Source organism: Benincasa hispida, chromosome 5, assembly GCF_009727055.1.
Source record: "Benincasa hispida cultivar B227 chromosome 5, ASM972705v1, whole genome shotgun sequence".
NCBI lineage: Eukaryota > Viridiplantae > Streptophyta > Magnoliopsida > Cucurbitales > Cucurbitaceae > Benincasa > Benincasa hispida.
Window position 1 is genome coordinate 36,710,564 of NC_052353.1, and position 26,228 is coordinate 36,736,791.

The window sequence follows — 26,228 nt, forward strand, 5'->3', positions numbered from 1 at the left end:
TTTGTTTGTTCTATTCTTGTATTTATGTTCCCTATAGGGCAGTTGAACCTTTTGTTTTGGGTTGGGTGGTTTAGAAATCCAAACTCAAAACATGTTTTTGGCTTCAATGCAATATAAATCCCATAGTTGCAAACACAATTTCATGAGTTACCAACAAGGTTGGCTTTCTGGCCTTTAATATCAAATTAATTAATTTTAATTAATTAATTAATTAATATTTTGATGATAATAAATCTGATTTTATTTACTAAAAAGTTTATTATTCTGAATAGTTCATAGCGTAGAGCTCAGAACAATTCTGATGCCTTTGAATTGTCCAAATCGGAGTTCGAATGAAAAAGATATGGCCAAAAGAAATGTAACGGAAAAATACCCAAAAGGAAGACATGGCATCACTTGAAATTATAGGATGAGTGACACAGGGGGCTAAAGATTGCCATTGGTGGATTATTGGTGGATTTTTGTTTTTATATAGAGGAAAAGAGAATTAAAAGAAATTGATTTTGTAAAAAAAATGATTTTATTAAATTAAAAAAATGATTTTTTTTAAACAAATGAATTTAATATTATTTCACGTTTGTGTCTAACTATTAGTTTTTGATAAATGGTGGACTTTTGTTTTTTGTTAGGTTTTAAAAGAATTGATTTTAAAATATATATATTATATTATATTTTGTTTGTGTCTAACGGCTAATTGAGTTTAAATCTTCATCATTCAATTTAACTTCTTGAACAATCCAATAACTCAAATTAAAATCCACTTTTTATCTCACTTCTCTCTCTTTTTATACTTCATCTTCTCCAAAATTATTTCACTTTTTCACATTTTATAATCCTCAAAATTAGCAAAATAATAATAATAATAATAATAATAATAATAATAAATAAATAAATAAATAAATAACCACCATTGTTACTCTTTCTACAAACCACCAATTTTCTTTCTTTTCATCTTATTCTCGAGAGAAATTTTTATTGTATTGTGAGGATTAAAGTGTGTGACCTCAAACTTATATACTCACTATTTTTAGAGAGTTTTATTGTGTGATTTAAGGCTTCAAAATATTGTAACGGTTGGATCCGAACCCGTGGAAAGGGTCGGGTTTGCTCTTGAACCTGTAAAAGGAGCAAGATAGCGGTTCGGCTCTCATATATGGAAAGAGTCAAAGAAGATTTTTTTAATCGAAGTCCCAAGAGGCGTTTGGGAAAGTGGATGTAGGTCGTGTTTTCTTTTCTATCTCTTTTCTAGTTATTTTTGCATTTAATTTTAATTGCTTGATTTTATTGGTTGAGATTGATTGAGTATATTGTTACATAATTTTTTATCAATCTTTTTATTTAGCATAAATTAGAGTTTTTATTAATTTAATTTTAAAAAAATCTAATTAGATCAAATTGAGCATAATTTAAGAAAAAGTTTAATTAAACCCTATTAACGCCCCTCTAGAATTGCCATATCGGTCCAACAATTGGTATGAGGTTGCTCTCTTGAAATTCAATTTTCTTGATAAACTTTATTGTTAGAGTATTATGGAAAACCTTGTAGCAAATGGAATTGTTGAAGGGCAGTCTACTTTTAGACCTCCTTATTTTAATGGTTCAAACTATGCATATTGGAAAGCTAGAATGAAAATTTATTTGCAATCTATTGACTATAATTTGTGGTTAATTATTGCTAAAGGTCCTTATATACCCATGAAATGTTGGGATTAGTGTCTTAATTCTCCCGGTGGTCTCGTAGTTTGTAAAAATTTTGTACACATTGTTATTAATAAAATCAATGTTATTTTATTTACATTTACTCATATCCAATAAACTAAGATCCGTGGTTATTTCATATAACTTAAGCGTGTATGTGAGACATACAAGTGAATCATGCATTAAGTAATAACCTAAATGGTCTGTAGTATAAGGATAAAGGAGGGATACCTTATCCTGGTGACACTACGGATACGATCCACTTTGTAAATATTTAAGAGTGTTGTAAAGTGCTACAAATGGTTTGATTCCGACTATTAATGTGGAGACATACGAGCGGGGGTGTCCTATACAAGTTTGTATAAGACCAGAACACGAGATGATTAGTCTCTTTATATAACGCCGTTGATAATTGAGACTTACATTTCACTAAAATGACCATAGGTGACAACCTTAATCTTGAGTATTTTGGGAACTTCTGCCTATGAAGGTGGTTTTTTAATTAGTATGGGTGAGAGTGGCCAAATTGCCAACCCAAAAAGCATATCTTTTTGGGATTTGTCTGATTAGGGAGCTGAAAACTTAGTTACACAAGATGAAATTCACTTCTTCCCCGAAGTAGGAGTAAGTAGATAAATTGCTCCCTTAAGGGCTGATTCCGAGTCTTGAATATAGTGGTCATACCCTCTCTTTGGAAGAGAGGACTCAGTCATAGTAGAACTATGACTTATTGTTCATTAGAGAAATCAGTGGTACTTAAGGAGTTAGATATAACTATAGGGAAAAAATGGTAAATTGGCCCAACTGTACTTACGAGCGACTTGTGAAGGGTTATCGCACTGTTGATTGGTCATATGGACACAGAAATATATCTATAGTGAGAAGAGTACAGTTGAGTGCCCGATAGTCAACGGATGGTGGATCTTGTGACTAAAGAGTTTAGTCAGTTATTCACGTACCGTTAGAGCTTCAAGCTACAGGTCCATGAGGTCCCCTTGGTAGCTTAATGGGTTCAAGTTGAGAATAAGATTTTGGATTAGTTTGAAGTGTTCAAATTAACAAGAGGAAGTTCAATTATATGTGATATAATTGGTATGATGTATGAGATATATTAATTGGAGGATTTAATATAAATATGATTTATATTAAGTACCATAAAATAGAAAAAGAACTGTGGTTTATATGTTTCATATGATGAAATATTAAAACTATAGGTTATAAGTATAATATGATAAGTTGGTTATCATATTTATTTATAATATATTAATTATATGATAATTAATTCTTTTTTTCTAATAACCGATTGAGTGGGAGGTTATTGGAAGTTTTATGGTAACCATGAGATAAAAAGAAAATTTGTTTTCCAAAATTAGTGAGTTAATTCATTCGAAAATTCTCATGGAAAAAGGCTGTCAAGTAAAAATAGTTTTTACTAAGCGATAGCTCTTGAGAGCATACACGATCGTTGAGAGTTGACTATACGATAGTTACTCCTTTGGTCGTTGCTACACGATCGAGTAGCAAAGTCTATGCGATAGGCTTGCATTTACTAAACGATCGAGTACATTGTCTATAAGATAGACAGTTTTTATATCTCCCACTTACTTGATCGTCTACTCGATCGTATACTCGATCGTATACCTCCTATCTTCCTCAAACCAAGATCATATAGAACCCACAACTCCTGGATTCTCACACTGAGAATACCAAGGTAACACTTGTGGTGGTGTTCTACATTCGTTTGTGAATCGAGTTGGACTCGATTGGGCTTGAGTAGCATTTAGACGTTCGTGGAGGCTGTGTTTGTGTTCTTGCTGTTGGTTGTTCCGGTTGTTGCATTCGAGTGCATTGTTGGACACATTGAACACTGATCGAGGGATACTTGAAGAATGGTTCTTCAAAGGTATGCATACTCTATCCCTTGAATCTTATTGTAGCATGTTGTAATTTCTATTGATGCATAATTTGTTCGTATTCAGTTAGACTGTAATTGTTGTGTTCATTCGAAATGAAATTTGGAACGATCCACTTTCGCTGCTCATGGAGATCTTTTTTTTTTTGTGATTTTCTTCATGAAAAATGTTGATAATGTTAATAAGCCTAAATTAGAAGAAGAGTACAATGAAAATGAAATGAAAAAGTGTTCTTTTAATGTTAAGACTATTAATTGTTTGTATTGTGCTTTGAGCAAAGATAAATTTAATAGAATATCTATGTGTTCTTCCACTCAAGAAATTTGAAATACTCTTGAAATTACTCATGAAGGAACAAATCAAGTTAAAGAGTCTAAAATTAGCATGCTTGTTTATAATTATGAATTATTTAAAATGGATGCTAATGAGTCTATAACGGGTATGTTTAGTAGATTGACTAACATTATCAATGATTTGGAGGGACTTGGTAAAGTTTATACAACATCCGAAAATGTTAGGAAAATTCTTAGGTCTCTACATAAAACTTGGGAAGCAAAGGTGACGACAATCCAAGAAGCAAAGTATCTCACTAAACTTCCATTGGAGGAACTCACTGGTTCACTCATAACCCATGAGATTGCTATGAAGGAGCACTTGGAGGATGAGTCCAAAAAGAAGAAGAGTATTGCATTAATGATCATCTCTTTGGAAGTTGACTTCGAAGATGAGGATGTCCTTGATGAAGATGACATAACATATTTTCATGTAAGTACAAAAATTTCATCAAGAGGAAGAAGTAATTCAAGAAACACTTATCAACCCAAAGAGAGCAAAAAGGATGTGGTGATTTATTATGAATGCAAAAAGTCGGGTCATATAAGAACGGATTGTCCACTCCACAAATCATCTAAGAAATCCAAGAAGAAGGCAATGAAGACTACTTGGGATGATAGTAGTGAAAGTGAAAGTGGAAATGATGGTGAATAAGTAGCACACCTTGGTCTTATGGCTCATAGTGAAAAAGATGAACTTGATGATGAGGTAACTCTAGAACCCCCTTCTTATGATGAATTGTTTGAAGCTTTTGAAAGTATGCAAAATGACTTGGAAAAACTTAGCTCAAAATATATTGTGCTTAAGAAGAAATACAATACTTTAACCAGTGAAAATAAGTCTTTACTTGATGAAATTGCTTGCTTTAAAGAGAGTGAGCATGTTGTGCAAATTGATGGAATAAATGTCTGTTGTGATAAGCATGTTTGTGACTGTGATGAGAAAAATGCATTGCTTGATAAAGTTAGATTTCTTGTGCATGATGGTTGTGAAAAGGACAATTTGATGAAATCACTTAAATAAAAAGAATTAAATGTTTTGCAAGAACTTGATAAAGCTAAAGAATCTATTAAAAGGTTGACAATAGGTGCTCAAAGATTGGACAAAATCATTGAAGTACGCAAGCTTTTTGGTGATAAGAGAGGTTTAGGCTACATTGATGAATGTTCTACTCCTTCAAGTTCTAAAACTATATTTGTTAAAGAATATTCTATTATGCCTAATATGCCTAACGTTGTGTCTAATAATAATAAATCTAGGCATCGTGCCTATATGTCATAATTTTGGTGTTGAAGGTCATATTAGACCTAAGTGCTTTAAATTGAAGTATGGTTACACTACTTCTTCAAGAAGAAACTTTTCTCAAAAAGCAAAGTCTTACAATGCTCCAAGAAAGAATTTCTCCAAGAAGAGTAAAGTGCATACATTTGTTGTTAGAGATAAATCCTTGCATAATATTGTTTATTTTTCTTGTGGCAAATATGGTCATAAAGCTTATTTTTATTACTTATCTGATCCAATGCTTGTAATGCTAATGCAAAAATAAAATGGATCCCTAAATTTGTAAATTCTAATACTATTGGACCCAAACAAGTGCGGGTACCAAAGAATCAAACTTGATTATTTTGTTTGTAGGTTTGTTTGAAAGCCTCCAAGAAAAATAAGTGGTACTTGGATAGTGGCTGCTTAAAGTACATGATCGGAGACCGATCCAAGTTTATTTCTTTTTCCAAAAAGGATAGAGGCATGGTAACTTTTGATGACAACAAGAAAGGTAAAATTATTGATCAGGGCAATATAGAAAAAGATTTTGGAGATTTACTTGTTAGTGACAAATGCAAAGAAATGGTCTCAAGTATGCAAGAAGTGAGCATCAATAAAAAGAAGGAAGATAATTCTTCATCCATGCTTAAAGTGTGGAGATATGCTACATCCCATCCCAGGGTTTGATTTTTGGTGATTCCGAACAAGGTGTGAAAACTCACTCTTCTCTTAATTTATTTAGTAATCTTGCTTTTGTTTCTCAAATTGAATCTAAAAGTTTTAAAGATGCTAAATGTGATAAGTTTTGGATTTTAGCTATACAAGAAGAATTAAATCAATTTGAAAGGAACAAAGTTTGGGAATTAGTCCCTAGGCCTTCTAATGCATCTATAATTGGAATTAAATGGGTATTTAGAAATAGAATGAATGAAAATGGAAATATCATTAGAATAAAACTAGATTTGTAGCTCAAGGTTATTGTCAAGAAGAATGTATAGATTATGAAAAAACTTTTGTACTTGTTGCTAGATTATAAGCTATTAGAATGTTGCTTGTTTTTGCCTTATATAAGAATTTCATTTCGTATCAAATGGATTTGAAGAGTGCCTTTTTAAATGGTTATATTATGGAGGAAGTTTATGTAGAACAATCTTCGGGTTTTGAAAGTTTTGATTTGCCTAATCATGTTTATAAGTTAAAAAATGCTCTTTGTGGCTTAAAACAAGCCCCAAGAGCTTGATATGGTAGACTTAGCAACTTTTTACTTGAGAATGACTTTAAAATGGGAAAATTGATACTACTCTTTTTATTAAGACTAAAGAAAATGATATGCTTTTAGTACAAATATATGTGGATGATATTATTTTTGGTTCTACTAATCCATCTTTGTGTGAAGAATTTTCTAATTATATGCATAGTGAATTTAAGATGAGTATGATGGGAGAACTTAGTTTCTTTCTTGGACTCTAAATCAAACAACTCAATGATGGTATCTTCGTAAGTCAAGAAAAATACATAAGAGTTTGCTCAAGAGGTTCAAATTCTATGAAGGTAAAATTGCAAAAACTCCTATGAGCACTACCACTAAGCTTGACAAAGATGAAAAAGGTAAATGCGTGGACATAAAGACTTATCGAGGTATGATTGGATCTTTACTTTATTTAACCGCTAGTAGACCCGATATCATGTTTAGTATATGTTGATGTGCTAGATTTCAATCTTGTCCTAAGGAATCACATTTGTATGCCGTTAAAAGAATATTTAAATATTTTCTTGGAACTATTAATATAGGCTTGTGGTATCCTAGAAATGTTGAATTTAATTTGGTAGGATATTTCGATGTGAATTTTGTGGGTATTTTACTTGACCGTAAGAGTACTAGTGGGACTTGCCAATTTCTTGGTAGTTCCTTATTATCTTGGTATAGTAAAAAGCAAAATTTGGTTGCTCTATTCACTACCGAAATGGAATATAGTGCGGTTGCTAGTTGTTGTGCACACATTCTTTGGATGAAACAAACTCTTTGTGATTTTGGATTAAAGTTTGATAGTGTGCCCATATTTTGTGATAATACTAGTGCTATTAATTTGACTAAGAATCCTATCAATCATTCTAGGACTAAGCATATTGATATTAGGCATCATTTTATTAGAGAGCATGTGCAAAATTGTAATATTATTCTTGAATTTGTAAGCTCTACTAATCAATTAGTAGATATTTTTACCAAGCCTTTGAATGAAGAAAGTTTTTGCAAAAAATGCTTAAGCTTGGTATTATTCATTGCGATGCATTTTGATTTTCTAACTTACTTAATACTATTATATAATGCATATTGATAGGGGGAAAATTAGAATCTTTGTATGTCATATTCTTAGGGGGAACACTTATATGTTTATTGTACTTTTTTATGATTTCAAAGAGGGAGAAGTATAAAAAAAATGTGTTATGATTGTTTCTATTGAATGTATAATTTAAAAGGGAGAATTAATTAAAGGGGAGAAGTTAATTCTTTTGAATGAATTTCAAGCATGATCTTTGTGGTGATAGGTATACTTGATATTAAAATTATTTATTGATCACATTTGTTGCTATAATTATGTGTATTTCAAGTTATTTTTCTTATATAGTTTGTCATTATCAAAATGGGAGAGATTATTGACTTTTTGGCCCTTAATCTAAAATTAATTAATTTTGATTAATTAATTAATTAATATTTGATGATAACAAACCTAATTTTATTTACTAATAATTTTATTATTTTTAATATTCCATAGCATAGAGCTCAAAACAACGATTTTGATGCCTTTTGAATCACTCAAATCAGAGTTCAGATGAAAAAAGATATGACCAAAAGAAGTGTAACGAAAAATACCTGAGATGGTGACGTGACGAATTAATCATCAAATTGGACCAATTAGAGAGTGCCACTTAGAACTATAGAATGAATGGCACAGGGGACTAAAAATTGCAATTGGTAGATTTTAGTTTTTATATAGAGAAAAGAGAATTAAAAAAAATTGATTTTATGAAAAAAAAATGATTTTGTTAAATTAAAAAAAGGAAAGAAATTAAAAATGAATTTAAAAAATAAATTTAATATTATTTCACGTTTGCGTCTAATGCCTAGTTTTTTTTTTTATAAATTGTGGGCTCTTGTTTTTTTTGTTGGGTTTTAAAAGAAATGATTTTAAAAGATATATATATTATATTATATTTTGTTTGTGTCTAACGGCTAATTGAGTTTAAATCTTCACCATTCGATTTAACTTCTTGAACAATCTAATGACTCAAATTAAAATCCACTTTTTATCCCACTTCTCTCTCTTTCTATACTTATTTTCTCTAAAATTATTTCAACTTTTCACATTTTACAATCCTCAAAATTAGCCAAAAAAAAAAAAAAAAAACATGGTTACTCTCTCTACAAACTTCCAATTTTCTTTCTTTTCAAACTTATATACCCACTCTTTTTAGAGAGTTTTATTGTATGATTTAAGGCTTCAAAACATTGTAACGATTGGATCCTAACCCGTAGAAAGGATCGGGTTTGCTCTTGAACCTGTAAAATGAGCAAGGTAGCGGTTTGACTCTCATCCGTGGAAAGAATCAAAGAAGATTTTCTAATCGAAGTCCCAAGAGGTGTTTGGGAAAGTGGATGTAAATCGTGTTTGATCGAACCATTTTTTTTTTAATCTCTTTTCTAGTTATTTTTGTATTTAACTTTAATTTCTTGATTTTGTTGGTTGAGATTGATTGAGTATATTGTTATATAATTTTTATCAATTTTTTTATTTAGCATAAATTAGAGTTTTTATTAATTTAATTTTAGAAAATCTAATTAGATCAAATTGAGCATACTTTAAGAAAAATTTTAATTAAACCCTATTCAACCCTCTAGGGTTGCCATACCGATCCAACAAATGTTGGTAATGTCGATGTTCGAATTTTACAAAAATGTTAAATGGAAATACTGATCAAATGTCAATGTTAAAAGATATTTCTAGAAAAATTATAAAAAAAACAAAAACAAAAACATTTAAATTTCTTAATAATTATTTTGCATCTTTTAAATGTTGAAATATTTAATACTCATATTCTATTCATATTAGCAATCTGTTGATTATTTTTTATATATTATGAATTTATTTTATCATATAATGTAAATGTCGATGTTTAATCTATGAAAATGTGGAGATATTGACAAGTCGATTAAAATTTAATACTATAATTAAAACAATGACATAATTATTAGGTTGGAATATAACTTCTTTAATCGTTAATTGACCGATAAATAACAACTAATTTAAAACACATATCATAACATGAGTAATGGAATTAAAATTTTAAACTAATTACGACCAAATTAAAAGAATTGACCTAAGCACTAAAACATATGTTCATTTTTTGTATTGGGGGATAAAAACTACAAATAACTAAATTAGTATCTATTTAAATAATTATAAAAAATGATTTTTATAAATATAATAAAATTTTATTGTCCAGTTCATCTGACTACTAGTCTAGCGCGTCTATTGTAGATATAGCATGATATTTTGCTATTTAAAAAAAAAAAATTCCTAAAATTACACTATTTAGATAATTAGTTTTCTTCTTACTTTTTTTTTTTTTTTTTTTTTTTTTTTTTTTTTTTTTTTTTGACAATGGTTTTAAAGATGTGTGCGTGTGTGTGTATATATATATATAGCTAAAATATCATCATCTTCAAAATCAAGACAGAACCACAACTTTACTTAAACCTCCACTCACAAATCCTCAACCCCACAAAGCTCCACAGTGGCCAAAAATGGCGGACAAGGTTGCTCTTCCCCTCCTCCTCCCTAATCCACCGCCCTCCAAACCCCTCTTTCCCGTCTTCCACCACCACCCCCCTTCACCCTCTTCTCCGACGCCGCCACTGACCTTTCCTCCGCCCCCCCAGCCGCCGTTCTCTTCCTCATCATCCCCCATAGCCCCTCTTCTCCAAGATCTCCTTCCCCACCAACACCCCTCTTCCACTCAACCCTATCTCCCCAAACCCACTTTCAGAACCCGCACCCGAATCGGCCGCTCCCGCGACCCCAACCGCGGGAAGCCATGGTCGCACCACCGTCTCTCTACTCGAGGTCAGCAAATTCTCGATTCTTTACTCAACCCGGAATTCGATTCCTCTTCATTGAATGAGATTTTACTTCAATTTGGGGATAATCAAGCCAGTCCTGAAGGACTTAATTTCACCTCCGAGTCTGTTTCCTTCGACATTTTGGGGATAATCAAGGGCTTGGTGTTTAACAAGAAGAATGAATTAGCCTTGCGCGTGTTTGATTTTTTTCGTAATCGGGAGGATTTTGCATCTATTTTGAGTAGCTCTGTGATTGCTGTGATTATTAGTGTACTTGGTAAAGAGGGTCGGGCTTCTTTTGCGGCTTCTTTGCTTCATGAGCTTCGAAATGATGGGGTAAATATTGATATTTATGCATATACTTCTTTGATAACTGCTTATGCTAGTAATGGGAGGTATAGAGAAGCTGTGATGGTGTTTAAGAAACTTGAAGAAGAAGGCTGTAGACCAACTTTGATTACTTATAATGTTATTTTGAATGTCTATGGGAAAATGGGAATGCCTTGGAGTAAGATTGCTGCTCTTGTTGATAGTATGAAGAATTCTGGGGTTGACCCGGATTTGTATACATATAATACGCTTATTAGTAGTTGTCGTCGGGGGTCGTTGTATGAAGAAGCTGCAGAGGTTTTTGAGGAGATGAAAGCAGCTGGGTTTAGTCCTGATAAGGTTACTTACAATGCGTTGTTGGATGTGTACGGAAAGTCCCGGCGGCCTAAGGAAGCCATGGAGGTTTTGAAGGAGATGGAAGCGAGCGGGTTTGCACCTAGTATTGTCACTTACAATTCATTGATATCAGCTTATGCGCGGGATGGTTTGTTAGATGAAGCTATGGAGCTAAAAACACAAATGGTGGAGAAGGGGATTAAACCTGATGTTTTTACTTACACCACATTGTTGTCTGGTTTTGAGAAGACGGGTAAGGATGATTATGCGATGAGAGTGTTCGAGGAGATGAGAGTTGCAGGGTGCCAAGCGAATATATGTACCTTCAATGCGCTGATTAAGATGCACGGTAACAGGGGTAATTTTGTGGAGATGATGAAGGTTTTTGAAGAAATTAAGATATGTGAGTGTGTGCCTGATATTGTTACTTGGAACACTCTTTTGGCAGTGTTTGGGCAAAATGGGATGGATTCTGAAGTCTCCGGAGTATTCAAAGAGATGAAGAGGGCAGGTTTTGTCCCTGAGAGGGACACTTTTAACACTCTTATTAGTGCCTATAGCAGGTGTGGTTCTTTCGATCAAGCAATGGCTATCTATAGAAGAATGTTGGATGCCGGGGTGACTCCCGATCTTTCTACTTACAATGCTGTTTTGGCAGCCTTGGCTCGGGGAGGCCTTTGGGAGCAATCGGAGAAAGTACTTGCCGAAATGAAGGATGGTAGGTGTAAACCTAATGAGTTAACATATTGTTCTTTACTTCATGCTTATGCTAACGGCAAAGAGGTCGAGCGAATGTCTGCACTTGCTGAGGAGATCTATTCCGGCATCATTGAACCTCAAGCTGTGCTTTTGAAGACACTGGTTTTGGTTTATAGTAAAAGTGATCTTCTTACGGAGACCGAACGTGCTTTCTTGGAACTAAGGAAACAAGGTTTTTCGCCCGATATAACAACTCTAAATGCCATGGTTTCTATTTATGGTAGGAGGAGGATGGTTTCAAAAACGAACGAAATTTTGAACTTCATAAAGGATAGTGGGTTCACTCCGAGCTTGACAACATACAATAGCTTAATGTACATGTACAGCCGCACTGAGCACTTCGAGAAGTCAGAGGATATCCTGAGGGAAATTATTGGGAAAGGAGTGAAGCCTGATATCATTTCATTTAACACCGTTATTTTCGCCTACTGCCGAAATGGTCGAATGAAAGAAGCCTCACGGATATTTGCAGAAATGAAGGACTTTGGGCTCATCCCTGATGTAATTACGTATAATACCTTCATTGCAAGCTATGCATCGGATTCGATGTTCATAGAGGCGATCGACGTGGTGAGGTATATGATCAAGAATGGATGTAAACCCAATCAGAACACATACAACTCTTTAGTAGATTGGTTTTGTAAACTAAATCGTCGGGACGAGGCAAGTAGTTTCGTTTCAAACCTTCGCAATCTCGACCCACATGTAACAAAAGAAGAGCAATGCAGATTGCTGGAGCGTCTTAACAAGAAATGGTCAGACTCGTAGCAATGAACAATCAACTTGAGTCGTGGGAGATGCTCACTTCTCACCCGAACGAACCAAAATGCTCAATCGGGGTGCAGAAGGTCAACTCTGAGAAATGGTACAGAAAGTTTTACTCTTTCATTGATCTTTTATGGGTTTGTAGAAGACCTGATGCAATATCAGATTGGAAACTTGGTGCCCTTCTTAGGGGGATCAGCATAACTGTGTCCATATTCTATATAAAGAAATTGTAGAAACTCCCAACATTTACATCTGTAAGTAAAATCATACAAGCTTTGTATTTTAGGAACTTCATTACTATTGATATCTTGTCAGATGATACCTAGTCAGCTTGTTTTGATAGATTGGACATATTTAGTATTGTAGACATCTATTGATGAGGTAATTGAACAAATGATGAGGAGTCTATATTAGATAGTTACTAAAAAGAATGAGATTTAAATATTAATATACTGGCTGACTAATTATTGAAATTACAACATTGTTTGAAATTAAATCATGTGTAATTCTTATATGTATAGGATTATTATTTTCTTCAAAAATAAAAAAATAAAAAATAAATAAAAAATATAATGCCGATTCAATTATAGCAGTTTTGACTTATTGATCTTTTCGGATCATCCCTCGAATTGATTTTTTGGAATGATTAGCTCCTATGTTATTGATCTTCTAATTGCTAGTTGATCTTTGGGAACAACCTTTAGTTTGTTGATATTCTTGAAGAATCGATTAAAATTTTGAAGTCTTATGTTCTAGATGACTCCGATGTATTTTCAAAGTATTTAGGTGTTTAAAGAAGTCTTCTAATCTTCAAAGTCTTCAAGAAGTTCAAGTCCTTAGTCCAAATCTCTTTATGAATGATTTAAAAGGATGACTCTTCAATTTATAGTACTTTCCATGCTATTTTGTGGACTTGAACCAAACCCTGTTATACAAAACAATTTGACTAGACTAATTTCATTAGATCAGATGCCATTATGACACATGGCATTACATGGAGTTGTCATTTTTGGTAGATAGTTAACTTGTAGTTGGTCTCTGAATTCATAATATGCAAATTTATCATTAATTTTAAATTTTTTTTTTAAAAAAAGTTGTTTGAAATTTTCAATTGTGAAGCCCTCAACCAATAAACTAGTCCCAAAAAATGGACAGTAAAGGAGACGTTTGTACCTCCAAGTTGAGTCGGGTAGAGTGGAGACAATTTATAGCTTATAGCTACGATGAACACAATTTATAGTCTATAGCTACGGTGAACACACTGTAATTTTTTTTCCATGACGGATATTTGTAGAACTTTTTATTGGTTTTTTATTGTTCACATACATAGAAATATGTTAACATAATTTTGAAAGGTTTTTTTATTCACTTAAATATAAAATAATATAGAAACACTAAATTACAAAATAATAGTTTCTTAAATTAAAGCATAATCACATGTAATTACCAAAATAATAATAATAATAATAATAATGAACAGAACAAAACAAAACAAAAATTGAAAAAGTTTCAACTTTGATTTTTTTTTTTCTTTGTCGTTTTAGTATTGTTACGAAAAGTGAAGTATAAAAAAATATATACAATTTTCTTTCGTATAAAAAATGTAATTAAAAAAAAGTTTGAGCTTTGATCTTTTTTCAATTTTAGTGTAGTTATAGAAAATGTAATTCAGTTTCTTTATTAAATTAAAGTATAAAAAAATGTAATTACAAAAAGAACAATTGAAAAATTTTCAACATTGACTTTTTTTCTTCTAGCTTTAGTATAGTTATAAAAAATGTAATCAAATTCCTTTTTTAAATTAAAATATTAAAAAAAAAACTTAATTACAGAAAAAAATTCAAAAAATTTCAACTTTGACATTTTTTCTAAAGTTTCGGTACAATTATAAAAAGTGAAGCATAAAAAAATCTAAATCAATTTTTTTTTCTTAAATTAAAGTATAAAAAAATGTGATTAAAATTTTAAAAAATTAATAGGAAAAAATCTAAGCAAACAAAAATACATATACCCCGAATACAAATTATTATAATTGAGATTAAAATAATCTGAACTCCAAGTATAAATGTTCGCTTGCTATCGTGAGATGCTTTAGGAGTGTATAAAGTAAAACAAATTGGAAGAATAAAGTCTAAGTGCTGCGTTCTGCCTTGATGCGTTTAAATGAATGCAACGCGTTGGGGCGTTAGTATTATGCACAGAAGGCACACAACTCCTTATAATAACGTTCAAGTTTTCCTAGATAAAACCCAAGTATAAATCTAATCTAGGGCTTTCCTAGCCACTCTTGTTTTGTTTTTTTATCTTCTTTGTCTGAAAATGGGTTTGATTTGCTTCACCTATGAGAAACAATATAGAATTTGTTTGTATTTTTTTATTTTAACAACATGGAACTTTTTCGTAGAATCTTTCAGGCCTAGTTCAGGGCAAAGATTCTTAGTTAGTCCAGGGTCGATCACAGGGATTCATAACACAGATTATGCGTTGTACTTGCATAGGATGTTTTTCCTAAATAAATGTGAAAGATGTATTATTTACACTAACATGCTATGCCTGTGCAAGACAATACAAACGAGTTGAGTGGAAAATGATGGATCATGTGAAAATGGAATTTAAGTAGGTGGACGCGTCGGTTAAAGATAATTGCACACAACTGATGTAATGTGGATGAAATGGGATGGGTTGCTTATCTTTCTGTTCATGCGTTAGACATCATTCAACACTTCTCAATGCGAATAACATACAAGCCTATCTCTAGGGTGCATGCGTCTACTTAGAATGCAAGAAACACCAGTAAGTCTATCTCTAGCTGTACTAGGCATTCTACTTAATGCGGCTTAGCTATTCTTTCGAACAACTAAGTAAAGAAGCTTTCACTAAGTTATCAAGTTGGTTTAGGCATTGGAACCAAATTATGCATGAAGTACTAATGCTTTCAACATAGACAGAAGATAAACAATAGCAAAAGTGATGATCAAATATATGAATTTTATAAAGAATCAATGAGTCTTTACAAAGAACTATATTCAATCAAAATGAAATGGAAATGATATTAAGAGAGAAACTGAGTCAAGCCAAAGAATACAATCTCTTGTAGTTTTTTAGCTCAATCTTGTTGTGTACAATCACTTTAAAGAGCCGAGGACAGAGTATCTTTCTCAAGAATAACTTTCTCCACTCCCTGGCCGGCGGTGGTGGTGGTTCTCAGCTCTTTTGATCGTCTTACACCTCGGCACAGCTTGTACAAACTAAAACTAAGTCTACAAATTTACAGAGAGTATGGAGCTTCTAATTGTCCGACTCTTGATTCTGGAGGGTCTTCAAGTATTTATAGGCGTTGGTCTCGTCCATTTGGAGGATGGGTTGCATTTAAGTCCATGCCCTGGTCAGCATTAAACTCCATGTCCTGGTTGGCCGCCTGACCTCTGGAAGCTTTTTCAGACGCCTCCTGTTGCAGGTGCCCATCTTGCAAGTGGTGATGTGACACAATCAGCCCGTAGCAATGAATCTTTTATGCGTTGAATTCCCTTCGACGCATGGCTCATGCGTTAGCGCGTTTTATGCGGCACTTGTCTAATGCATTATTATTAGTTCTTGCGTTGTAATCCTGCAAAGTAGTGCGTTGAATTCCCTTCGATGCATGGCTCATGCGTTAGCGCGTTTTCTGCGGCACTTGTCTAATGCATTATTGTTAGTTCTTGCGTTGTAATCCTGCAAAGTAGTGCGTTAGCGCCGTGATTTTTAGTGACAAACTTCTTTTACATGAAATTGCTATTGTTTAAGTAAATCCATGCGTTTCTATTAAAAAAAGAGGAGAGTTTATCATTAAAAATCCTAATTGTTCTAACTTAAGAACAAAGATAACTTGTATATTTATAAGTTATCAATAAACTATTATAATTTAGATTAAAATAGACTATAATTATATAATTATAACTCATATACTATAATAATTAAGTTAATGATCCAAATATGCCCTAAAATAACATCAAATAGTTGCTTTGAAAAGTAAGAAACTCCTCATTGATCTTTAGCAAGTGGACGTTCATAAAAAGAACAAAAATTTTATTCAAAGAGATAATAAGAATATATATATAATATATAATATATAATGTGGCTATTTTTATTCTTTACTAGAATTTTCAAACATAACGCGTTGGATGTGACTCGTTTTTCCTTTGTTTTGTTTATATTTTAAAAAATTTAAAACCAAGTTGCTGTAAATTAATATGTTACTTTCAAAATTCCCTCCATAATTCTTGAATTATTAAATACTATTGGATTCATGAGAATTGGTCAATTCAAGTTGATTTGAACTTTCAACATTCCTACTCCAAATTTTATTATGTTCTACCACTTGAATTGAAGCATATCCATGAAGAACATGCATCGACAAACTCGACCAAAATCAACACCATGACCCGTGATTGTTCCAAATCGATGACGTCTTGTTTTAAGAATGTCTAGACCAAAAAAATGCTCTAAATTTTCCCAACAAAACATGTAAAAGAAGACTACATAGATGATGTAAAAGGGGGAAAAAAGTGCCTGCCATTATTGAATCTCATAACCTCTTACAAGTCAATGGGGGAAAAAAAACGAACAAACAAATCAATCAGAGACCAAGAGAAAAAAAAAAATCTAAGGCAGCTGATTTCCATTAGCAGCAATTAGTGACTTAAATTTATCTACATTATTAATAAACTCAACTTGTGTTTCTTCTACTGATGAACAACCCTGTCCCATCCCCTACCTAACATGCCTCCTATTTTCTGTATGTATCAATAATTTGCCTCTTAAAATCAATTCAATTTTTCAGAACATTGTGTTAAGTTTTTCCTCTGCCTCATAGTTCGAGTTCAAAGAGAAAATGTCAACAGGTGCACTAGTGTACCCAGCAACGGCGTTCTTTGCTCGATTGGTGTGTGAGCTTCTGTTGTGGTCAAGATAAACGACGATGACAGTGATGTCATCATGGAAATGACGCCGAATCCCCTTCTCGAGCTTCTTTAAGTCGGAGTATCTCATCTCGCGCTTCTTTGCTGCCTCGTGGAGGGCAGCACTCACTAATCTTTTTGCAATTCCCTGAAGCAGTCAAAGAAATAATGTTAAGAAATCTGTTTGGAGGTTTTTATGTTTTGTAAATGACAAAAATGGGAGTATTCTCTCCAACTTACAGCTCTTGGGTTCTTGAAAACTATCTCCACTGCAGCTTCATCAGTTAGTTGTTCCCAGAGGCCATCTGATGCAAAGATCAGGAATAAGTCTTGGGGTTTAAGCTCTCGTGTCAGGATCGATGGTTCTGCAGTCATTACTGGTCGTTTCAAAGGAACGGGGTTCCCGAATTGTTGGAATATTGGATCCCGGTTGAACTCGGGTTTTTTTAAATAGACGTCGCCAATAGATCTTGAAACCTGGACTTTCAAAAGGATAAGATTAACACAAAAGAGATTAATAACTCAGATAAGCACCAACCACTAGTAATCACATTACATAAAAGCTATAAGTAGAGAAATCTGATTATTCGAGTCAAAAGAACCAGTTAGCATAAAAATTCCAAAGGAAATTTGATAAATGAGAAGAACATCCCAACAGGTCTCAATTAGCTAACCTAGGAAACATCAAATTTGATGTTTAACTAATCAAACAAGCCGATTGTTCTTAGTGATTAATCTAAACTCTAAAGATGATGTATTTTGCATATGAATACAGAGTTCTCATTACAGAGTCACAATTAACATATTCAAAGAGAACTCAACAAGATTTTGATTATTAACTCATGGGAGAAAATTCATTAACAACAAGAACGCAACAAGATTTGTTCTATCAAAACTGAGGAGCCATTAAACTTCAAAATTTACCTGAATTATGCCTTTTATCCTCCAAACTCCACGAGTATAGACAACTATATGGGAATCATCAGGATGAAGTGCCACGACTTCTTTCCTAACTTCATCTACTCCAACATTATGATCGGTGGACAACCGTTCTGCAACTATTGGTGTTATCTTACTCTCCAAACCTCTACGGCCAAGCACAGCTCTCGAATCACCTAGATTCGCAACGTATAACTTCGTATTCGAAATTGCACCTACAAGACAGCATGATCCAACTGAAGCAATCTGTGGCTTGGCAGGCAAAGCCCGCTTAACCAAACGCAAAAACTCCTCTTCTGTAGCATTGAATGCCTTCTTAATAACATCCTCCGATAGTCCACCTTGTTCTGAAGCAAACTCTGCAACAAAAAACTCAAAAAGTAAATTCAAATGAACAATTCACAGGGTTTTTCTTAATCCCATCCTCTGAGATATTCCCATCACACCAAATTCCACATTGACCAAAAACACTTCATGATACCAAATTTTTTACTCCTTCTCATCTCACACTATCAGAACGAGAAAAAAAGAGTCTGAAATCTACCAAATCCCAAAAAATCTCCAGAATCCAAAAGCAACCCATCAGCTCAAACAGAATCAATAATAAGAAAAACGAAACAAACAAGCAAAAAAACACAAAAGGGGGGGTTAAGAACAGAGGCTCACTATGCATATAAGGAAAAAGATGCTTATTCACAAAGCGAGAAGCCTCAGGACCGCCATGGCCATCATAAACACCAACATATGTAGCAGAAGGAGACGTGAAAACCTGACTCTGATCCTCAAGACAAGAATTAGCTTGAACAACAGCGATCGAGTAATCACCAGAGGCATGAGGCTTCAATTCCGAGTGCCAGAGCAGTCCATCGCCGCTCCACCGGCCAATAAACCGCTCGAGCGGCCGGCAACACGACCTCAACATCATGGGTTTTGACTAAAAACACAATCAAACACTGATTATGATCAGAAGATGGAAGAAAGTGGGGAATTGAAGATGTGGGTTTTGATGGGTATGTTTGAATTTGAGATGGGATTGTTGAAATTAAGGTTAATGGGTATGAAAATCTTGAGAGGGATAGAAAGAGGAGAAGGGGCGAAGTGGGGTTAAAGGGGAGAGGGAAAGTGGGAAAAGAGAAACAGTAGCGCGTAAGTGGAAGGAAAGAACAGAGGAAAACTGAAATGGCAACCATTTTCATACTCTTCCGCGTAAATAAAGTGTCATTTTTTCTTTTTTTTCTCTTTTTTTCTTTTGCCTTCTTCCTCATTTTAATGACATTTGTTGACTTTTCACCCTCCTTTTGCTATTTCCATCTAAAATAAATATTATAAATTTCAAGAAAGGGAAATTAGGTTTTAGGTTTGGTTTTTATTCCGTCCGTCCGTTTTAAAATGTTGCACTTTTTATCTTTAAATTTTAAATTTTATTCTAATTAAAAATAAATTTTAAATTTATTTTTAAGATTTGAGTTTTTTTTTTTTAATTTGATATCTATATTTCGAATTTTATTCTTCTTCTTCATCCACATTTCTTATAATGATTTGCATCTTTTTAAGTAGAATGACTAAATTCTTAGCTAAATTTAAAAAAAAAAAAAACAATTTTTTAAAAGCTACTTTTTTAGTTCTCAAAATTTGGTTTGATTTTTTAAACTATTGGTAAAAAGTAGATAACAAAATAACAAATTTGGAGGTGGAAGTAGTATCCATAGACTTAATTTTTAAAAACAAAAAACGAAATGGTTACCAAACGGACTTTAGGGATTGAAAATGTGTTTTTGTCCTTGCCCTTTTCACCTTTTAGGTTTATTTATAATTATAAATTTGTGATAACAACTTGATCGGTTGAATGTAAACAGTTAAGATTGTTACTACATGCATGCTATTGCTATTTTAAAATCTTGATTGAGAACTCATAAGATGAATACATGAATAAGTAGATAACAAGTCATTGAAAACTTATTCAAACCCATAATCCCATGACATATTTCACAAATATCTTCGTCATATACCTTTCGTTACATATAAAATGTTTTTAAGAAAATGTTGATAATTAATATTCTTGGTAAATAAACCTTGAACATAAAAATATATACGGTATATATTAGGCATTCAAGAGGTCTGTAGTTCAAATCTTTTACTCCATTATACTAAATCTAAAAACAAACTTATTATAATATATATCAACTCCTAATGGTGCATAAATGGAATCTTTGTAAGATTTTACTTTAGTCGATAGTTAGTTGACATTTAATTAGTCGGGCGAACTTCACTAAAACAAATATATGTCAATCTCAATGTAAGACGTACATCAATATAATAGAGGAGGGTAATTTTCACACAATTAACTTAAACATATTTACATAATCATATAATTCATTCTTCTATCATATAATAGAACATGAAAATCATTCATAACAATCCCATAAAAAACATTCAACATTCAAGATAGATGATCATAAATATTATTTGATTTTCCAACCAAGCATTAAAACATTATGATAATATAGCCACTCACCATAATAGTAATTAAACAAATATCTCTTAAATCAACAATTGAGAGGGATAATGTATGACATAAAATAGAATGAAAAATTTAGAGATAAACCTTACTTCTAATTTAGAGTGGGTAGTTTAGGCATAACTTAAAGGTTGTATTTATAAAGTATGGGAAGGCTTAACTACCTTGAATCATATTCAAATTTCAAGTCTCAATAGAATTTATATAGCATATATGTAATGTCTTTTAAACTAAAATTAAGACCAATTATTTAATTTAAAAATTATTACTCTAATAAATAAAAGAGATTTTTTAGTACAATGTAGAATAGCAAACCTCTTAATCATCGATACATCTGTATGTAAGTGAATTATGCTCACATTAAGAATCAATTAAAAAAAAAAGAAAATGAATTCATTATATTGTATTTAAATATTAATATTTACTTACATTAATGTAACTTGCTTTTCTTGGAAGATTACCTTGAATCTAACATTTTATTAGGCCATAACATATACAAACATAATAATCTATTTTAATTTAATTTTTTTTGTCAGATGTTTTATTTTAATCCTCAAACAAGATTTATTTTAACCTAGAGACTCCAAATACCAATCCTCATTTTTAGTATCAACCATTAAATTTTTGTATTTATAATTACTAAAAAAATTTTAGCCAACTATTTTCAAAATTGATACTCCATATATTACCCTAACATGTAATACAAGTTACTGTCATTCTATATTAATTTATTATATATATTACAATTTATTTATATAAATATACACACAAAAAAGGAATCATTATTGACAAAAATGAAAAAAAAAATCATATAAATTTTAAGATTTTAGTAATATTTAAAGTAGATATATGTTCAAGTTGGCTTTGAATATTTATTTCTTATATTAGAAAATAGTATTTATTTTTTAATGTACTTTTAACATTTTGTAGAACAAAAGTTCATTTTCTCTTCAGTTGAATTCATAATAATCTATAAAGAATAAGAGTAAATGATATTTTATGAGTAATATATGATTTTTTTTTACAATAAAGAAAGCATCAAAATTTGAGCATGCTCGATAGCATAAACTTGTTACATCTAGCAACGGGGCAAATTAATAATGAAAAAAATTAAACATCTAACCTCAAATAAAAGTATATATATTAATTACCACTAAACTAGCTAACATTCACTCGATGTGTTTTTTATTTAATTTAAAAAAATTAAATAATAACTAGCAAATTTCATATTAGATTAAAAGTCATTTAATTGACTTCCTAAAATTTTACATAAATAATTAACTAATTTCGTATCGTTGAATTTTTATTTTATATTTATTAGAAATTTAATTTGATATTACATAAACTTAAAAACATGTGATATAAAATTTTATTCAAAGAAAGAAGAAAACAAAAATCCAAGAAAAATAATAAGTAAGAACAAAAATCAAAATAAGCAATTTTTTTAATCCCTTGTTGATGAATGTAAATTGACCTAATTTTAGGCCTAGCAGTTTTTAATGTGGAAAAGTAGTCTTTAGGATAGAATTTGATTAAGGAAGAATATTAATTTGTTCCTCTCTCTCAAATTAAATCCCCAATTGCATTTATTATTATATTATTCAAATTTATTACAGTTAACATCAATCTTTATCTCATTTTTTTTTTCTCTATTATGGCCAGCAATTACAAAATTTCCATTTAAAAAACAAAATACCAAAAAAGAAAATTGACTTGGCCCATTTAGAGAGAGAAACTTCATTTTTTTAAGAATCTTTTGGATAGAGAAACTTATTGTCCCAAGTTATGATTGTGTATATAATCATTAATGATTATTAAGGGAAAAGAGTTGGAAATTTAATGTGAAGAAAAACTTATTGGTGAAGTAAATGATTTTTTTGCAGTTACAAAAAATCAAAAAACTGATGAGAACAAAATATTATAAGATAAAGTTTTTTTTTTTTCTTGAGTACAATTATAAGATAAGTTCAACTCTTATGTTTCTTCAATTTTCATATTTATTGGCATTTTGTTTGACCTTTTCATATATCTTTTATAGTCCTAATTTTTTTCTTAATTAAATTATAAGTTATCTTAAACTTTTAACTTCGTATTTATTTGGTTGTAGTAGAAATTAATCTAAGTCTTCGCATCTTCTTAAAGGAATCTAATTGTCTAATAACCTAATTAGATATTTTGTGATTTTCTTGGACTAGAGATGTCTTGGACACGTTCCGTATAATGATTGACCGAGGAGGTGGTTGGCCTCGAAAGTCGAGGATGAGTTGGAGGGATAGGTTGGACTCAAAGACCCAACTCCCTTAATTTGGTCGAATTTGTCATGTGTTAGCTATAGTTCGACTTCCTTTTTTTCATGTTCATAGGTTTTATTCTTTTGGTTCAAAATTATCGAGTAAGAATATGGATTAAAATCAATCTCATATCCATGAAATCCAGTCAAATTAAATTTGAATATGAAATCTTGGTTAGATGATATTCAAATTAATGAAAATATATGCTATCTTGATTACTTTGGAACGGTATCCATTTTAGACTCATATATTTTGTTACAATATGAATCATATTTTATGTGACTACTAATGTATTCAAAATTTATTTTGAATAGCTTGGTGGAAGACTTTCAAAAAGTACATTTGACCTAAAAGAGAATCTGTTAGTTGATAATAAAGATGATGTTTCACACTATCTTTTTAGAGATATACATAGGGGACCACTATTTTGGTGTGTATTGACCTCTTTATTGTCTAATAAAACTTATAAGAAAGGTTGATAGAGCCCTTGAATTTGACTAGGTTCAACCACTCTCTTTTTGTGTCTAAATTAGATCAAGTGTTGTCTAGTTAATCATCTCTTTTGTCTCTTTTTTCGTAGGTCAAATCTGTATAGTTCAATTGGCATACGAGTGGATTAGAAACCACGAAGTCTATAGTTCGAATCTCCTAACTTCCTATTATACTAAAAAAAAAACTAACACTTTATATACATATACTTTGTAAACAAATAAGCTATTATTGCGATCACGTCTTCTCGATATACTATCTCCTTGATGAGATGGTATTTCTGCTCGATGAAGCATATAGTCTCTCGTTCTCCGAAGATACTTAAGGATATTTTTAACTGTAGTCCAATGATCATATCCAGGATTTGGACTGAAACCTGCTGACGATTCCCACTGTATGGCATATGTCTAGTCGTGTACACAACATGACATACATTAGATTACCAACTATTAATGCGTAGGAAATACATTTTTCTTAGACAAATGAATTTTATGCCTGATAGGTAGCAAAACCTTCTTGGAATTCTGCATTTTATATCTAGACAACACCTTGTCTATATAAGATTCATGAGATAAGGCTAGCATTCTGTTTTTGCGATTCCGAACGGATTTGGATTTCAAGAACATACTGAGCTTCTCCCAAATCTTTAATTTGGAATTGAGTTGCTAGTCATTTCTTAACATCAGCTAGGAGTCCTACATCATTCCCAAATGAGTAGGATGTCATCAACATACGATACTAAGAATGCTAAGTTTTGTTGACAATCTTCTTGTAAACATAAGGTTCGTCAACGTTTTGTTCAAAACCATAAGATTTGATCGTAGTGTCAAATCTTATATTCCAGGATCTAGACGTTTGTTTTAACTCATAAATGGATCGTTTTAGCTTGCAAACATTTTGCTTTTGACTATGTTCAATGAACCCCTTTGGTTGAGTCATATAGATACTCTCCTCAGGATGGTCATTTAAAAAGGTTGTTTTGACATCCATTTGTCAGATCTCATAATCATAAAAAGCGACTATGAACAAGAGTATCCTTATCGACTTTAGCATGACAATAGAAGAGAAGATTTCTTCATAGTCCACCCTCTCTCCTTGGGTAAACCCCTTTGGCACAACTTGAGCCTTAAAGATTTGTACCTTACTGACTTGGTCTCGTTTTCTCTTGTAGATCTATTTGCAACCAATAGATTTTACCCCATCCGGTTGATCTACAAGTTCCGAGAGTGAATTGAAGTACACGTGGAAGCAATTAGGATCTTAAGCACTCTAATTCCATTAATTTTAAGATTAAAGCATGCATGTTCATAATATATGAAATTAGGGTTTAAGAATCACAACCTTTGTAGAACTAAAAATTGCTCCAAATCCTTGATGATTTATGATCATGAACTGTTCGTGGACCACCGTAAGAGTCTTCTCTGCTATTCTCCAGTCTTGGAACAGAATGTGCGATCCAAATTGAGTAGAGATCGAGGGTAATTTTGGGAATTAGAGAGTTTTGATGTCAAAATTTTGAAGAATAAAATTAGTCAATTGCACGAACCTCTAACAATTAAAAATTCTCCAATTTATAGAGAATGTACATGCAATCTTAACTGCATTAAAAATTGACACCAAATCAATTTAAACAAAATTGGAAAATAGGTGTTAAAAAATAGAAATGGGGATTTTCCCACTTTTTATTCATAATTAAAATGAATTTTCCTTAATTTTAAAAAAATTTAATTATAAATAATTATATACATATATATGTATATGTATAATTTTTATTTGAATTTAGAAAGCTTCATCTCTCTCCTTTATTTGTATTCTTTCATTTATATAAATGAAAAAATTTTCATTAAAAAAAATATAATAATGAAAATATCTCTAAAGATAATAATCTTTCAAAAGCTTTTTGTGTTTCTTTAATGAATGGCCAATATTTGAAACAGATTTAAGAACTTTTTTTTGTGAATAGTGATGGGAATAGCCAAGGGAAAAAGAGAAAGGTGCAAGAGTTTTCATTCTCCATATCCACATACTGTTTCCAAATAGAAGCCTATATATATATATATATCTATATCTATATCTACATAGATATATATCTAAATCAGCTGGTTAAGACAATACTTTATCTTTCTCCAATCGAAGACTTGAATTCACATTTGTGTCGATCTAAGAAAAATAATAATTTTCTTAGACGACTAAATAGAGGTTTAAAAACACTTTAGGTTCTTCAACTTTCATGAAAGTAACAATTTCGTCTATAAACTTTAAAAAGTAACAGTATTTTAAGATTTGTAGAGATTTTAGCCTCTATGATGAATTTTTTCGTTAAAATTAGGTATCAATTTTTACTACATAACAATTTAGTTTTTGTAGTGTGAATTTGATTCTCGACCAATTTATCAATCTATACGTGTAAGAAATTTCATCAAATCGTAATGATATTTTGGGCGAATTGCAAAAGCCACCAAATGAAAAATTCATCTCTAAAGTATGGTAGTAGCGGTAAGTACATCCTTAAACTTTCAATTACAAAAATAGGCC

At 31.7% G+C, this 26,228-nt stretch overlaps 2 protein-coding genes across 2 annotated transcripts; one reads left to right on the forward strand and one right to left on the reverse strand.

Moving 5' to 3' along the window:
* The first annotated feature begins 9,928 nt into the window (after nt 1-9,928).
* Nucleotides 9,929-12,879, forward strand: LOC120077980 (pentatricopeptide repeat-containing protein At5g02860). Its single transcript, XM_039032128.1, has one exon. The coding sequence runs from the start codon at nt 10,012-10,014 to the stop codon at nt 12,517-12,519; it is 2,508 nt and encodes an 835-aa protein (XP_038888056.1). The 5' UTR covers nt 9,929-10,011; the 3' UTR covers nt 12,520-12,879.
* A 4,163-nt stretch (nt 12,880-17,042) lies between these two features.
* LOC120078735 (probable protein phosphatase 2C 63) lies at nt 17,043-19,587 on the reverse strand. Its single transcript, XM_039033045.1, has 4 exons — nt 19,062-19,587; nt 18,381-18,754; nt 17,697-17,933; nt 17,043-17,604 (listed from the first exon to the last, which is right to left on the reverse strand). Exons 1-4 carry the CDS (start codon nt 19,318-19,320, stop codon nt 17,335-17,337), a joined length of 1,140 nt encoding a protein of 379 aa, XP_038888973.1. The 5' UTR covers nt 19,321-19,587; the 3' UTR covers nt 17,043-17,334.
* Between the last annotated feature and the right edge of the window lie 6,641 nt (nt 19,588-26,228).

What these genes read in the sequence shown, in the direction of transcription:
- LOC120077980 (XM_039032128.1), top strand. Translation starts at nt 10,012, where the DNA reads ATGGCGGACAAGGTTGCTCTTCCCCTCCTCCTCCCTAATCCACCGCCC.
- LOC120078735 (XM_039033045.1), bottom strand. Translation starts at nt 19,320, where the DNA reads ATGATGTTGAGGTCGTGTTGCCGGCCGCTCGAGCGGTTTATTGGCCGG. An exon ending in GGATAAAAGGCATAATTCAG is followed by an intron (nt 17,934 to 18,380) that starts GTAAATTTTGAA and finishes TTGAAAGTCCAG; the next exon opens with GTTTCAAGATCTATTGGCGA. An exon ending in TTTTCAAGAACCCAAGAGCT is followed by an intron (nt 17,605 to 17,696) that starts GTAAGTTGGAGA and finishes TGACTGCTTCAG; the next exon opens with GGAATTGCAAAAAGATTAGT.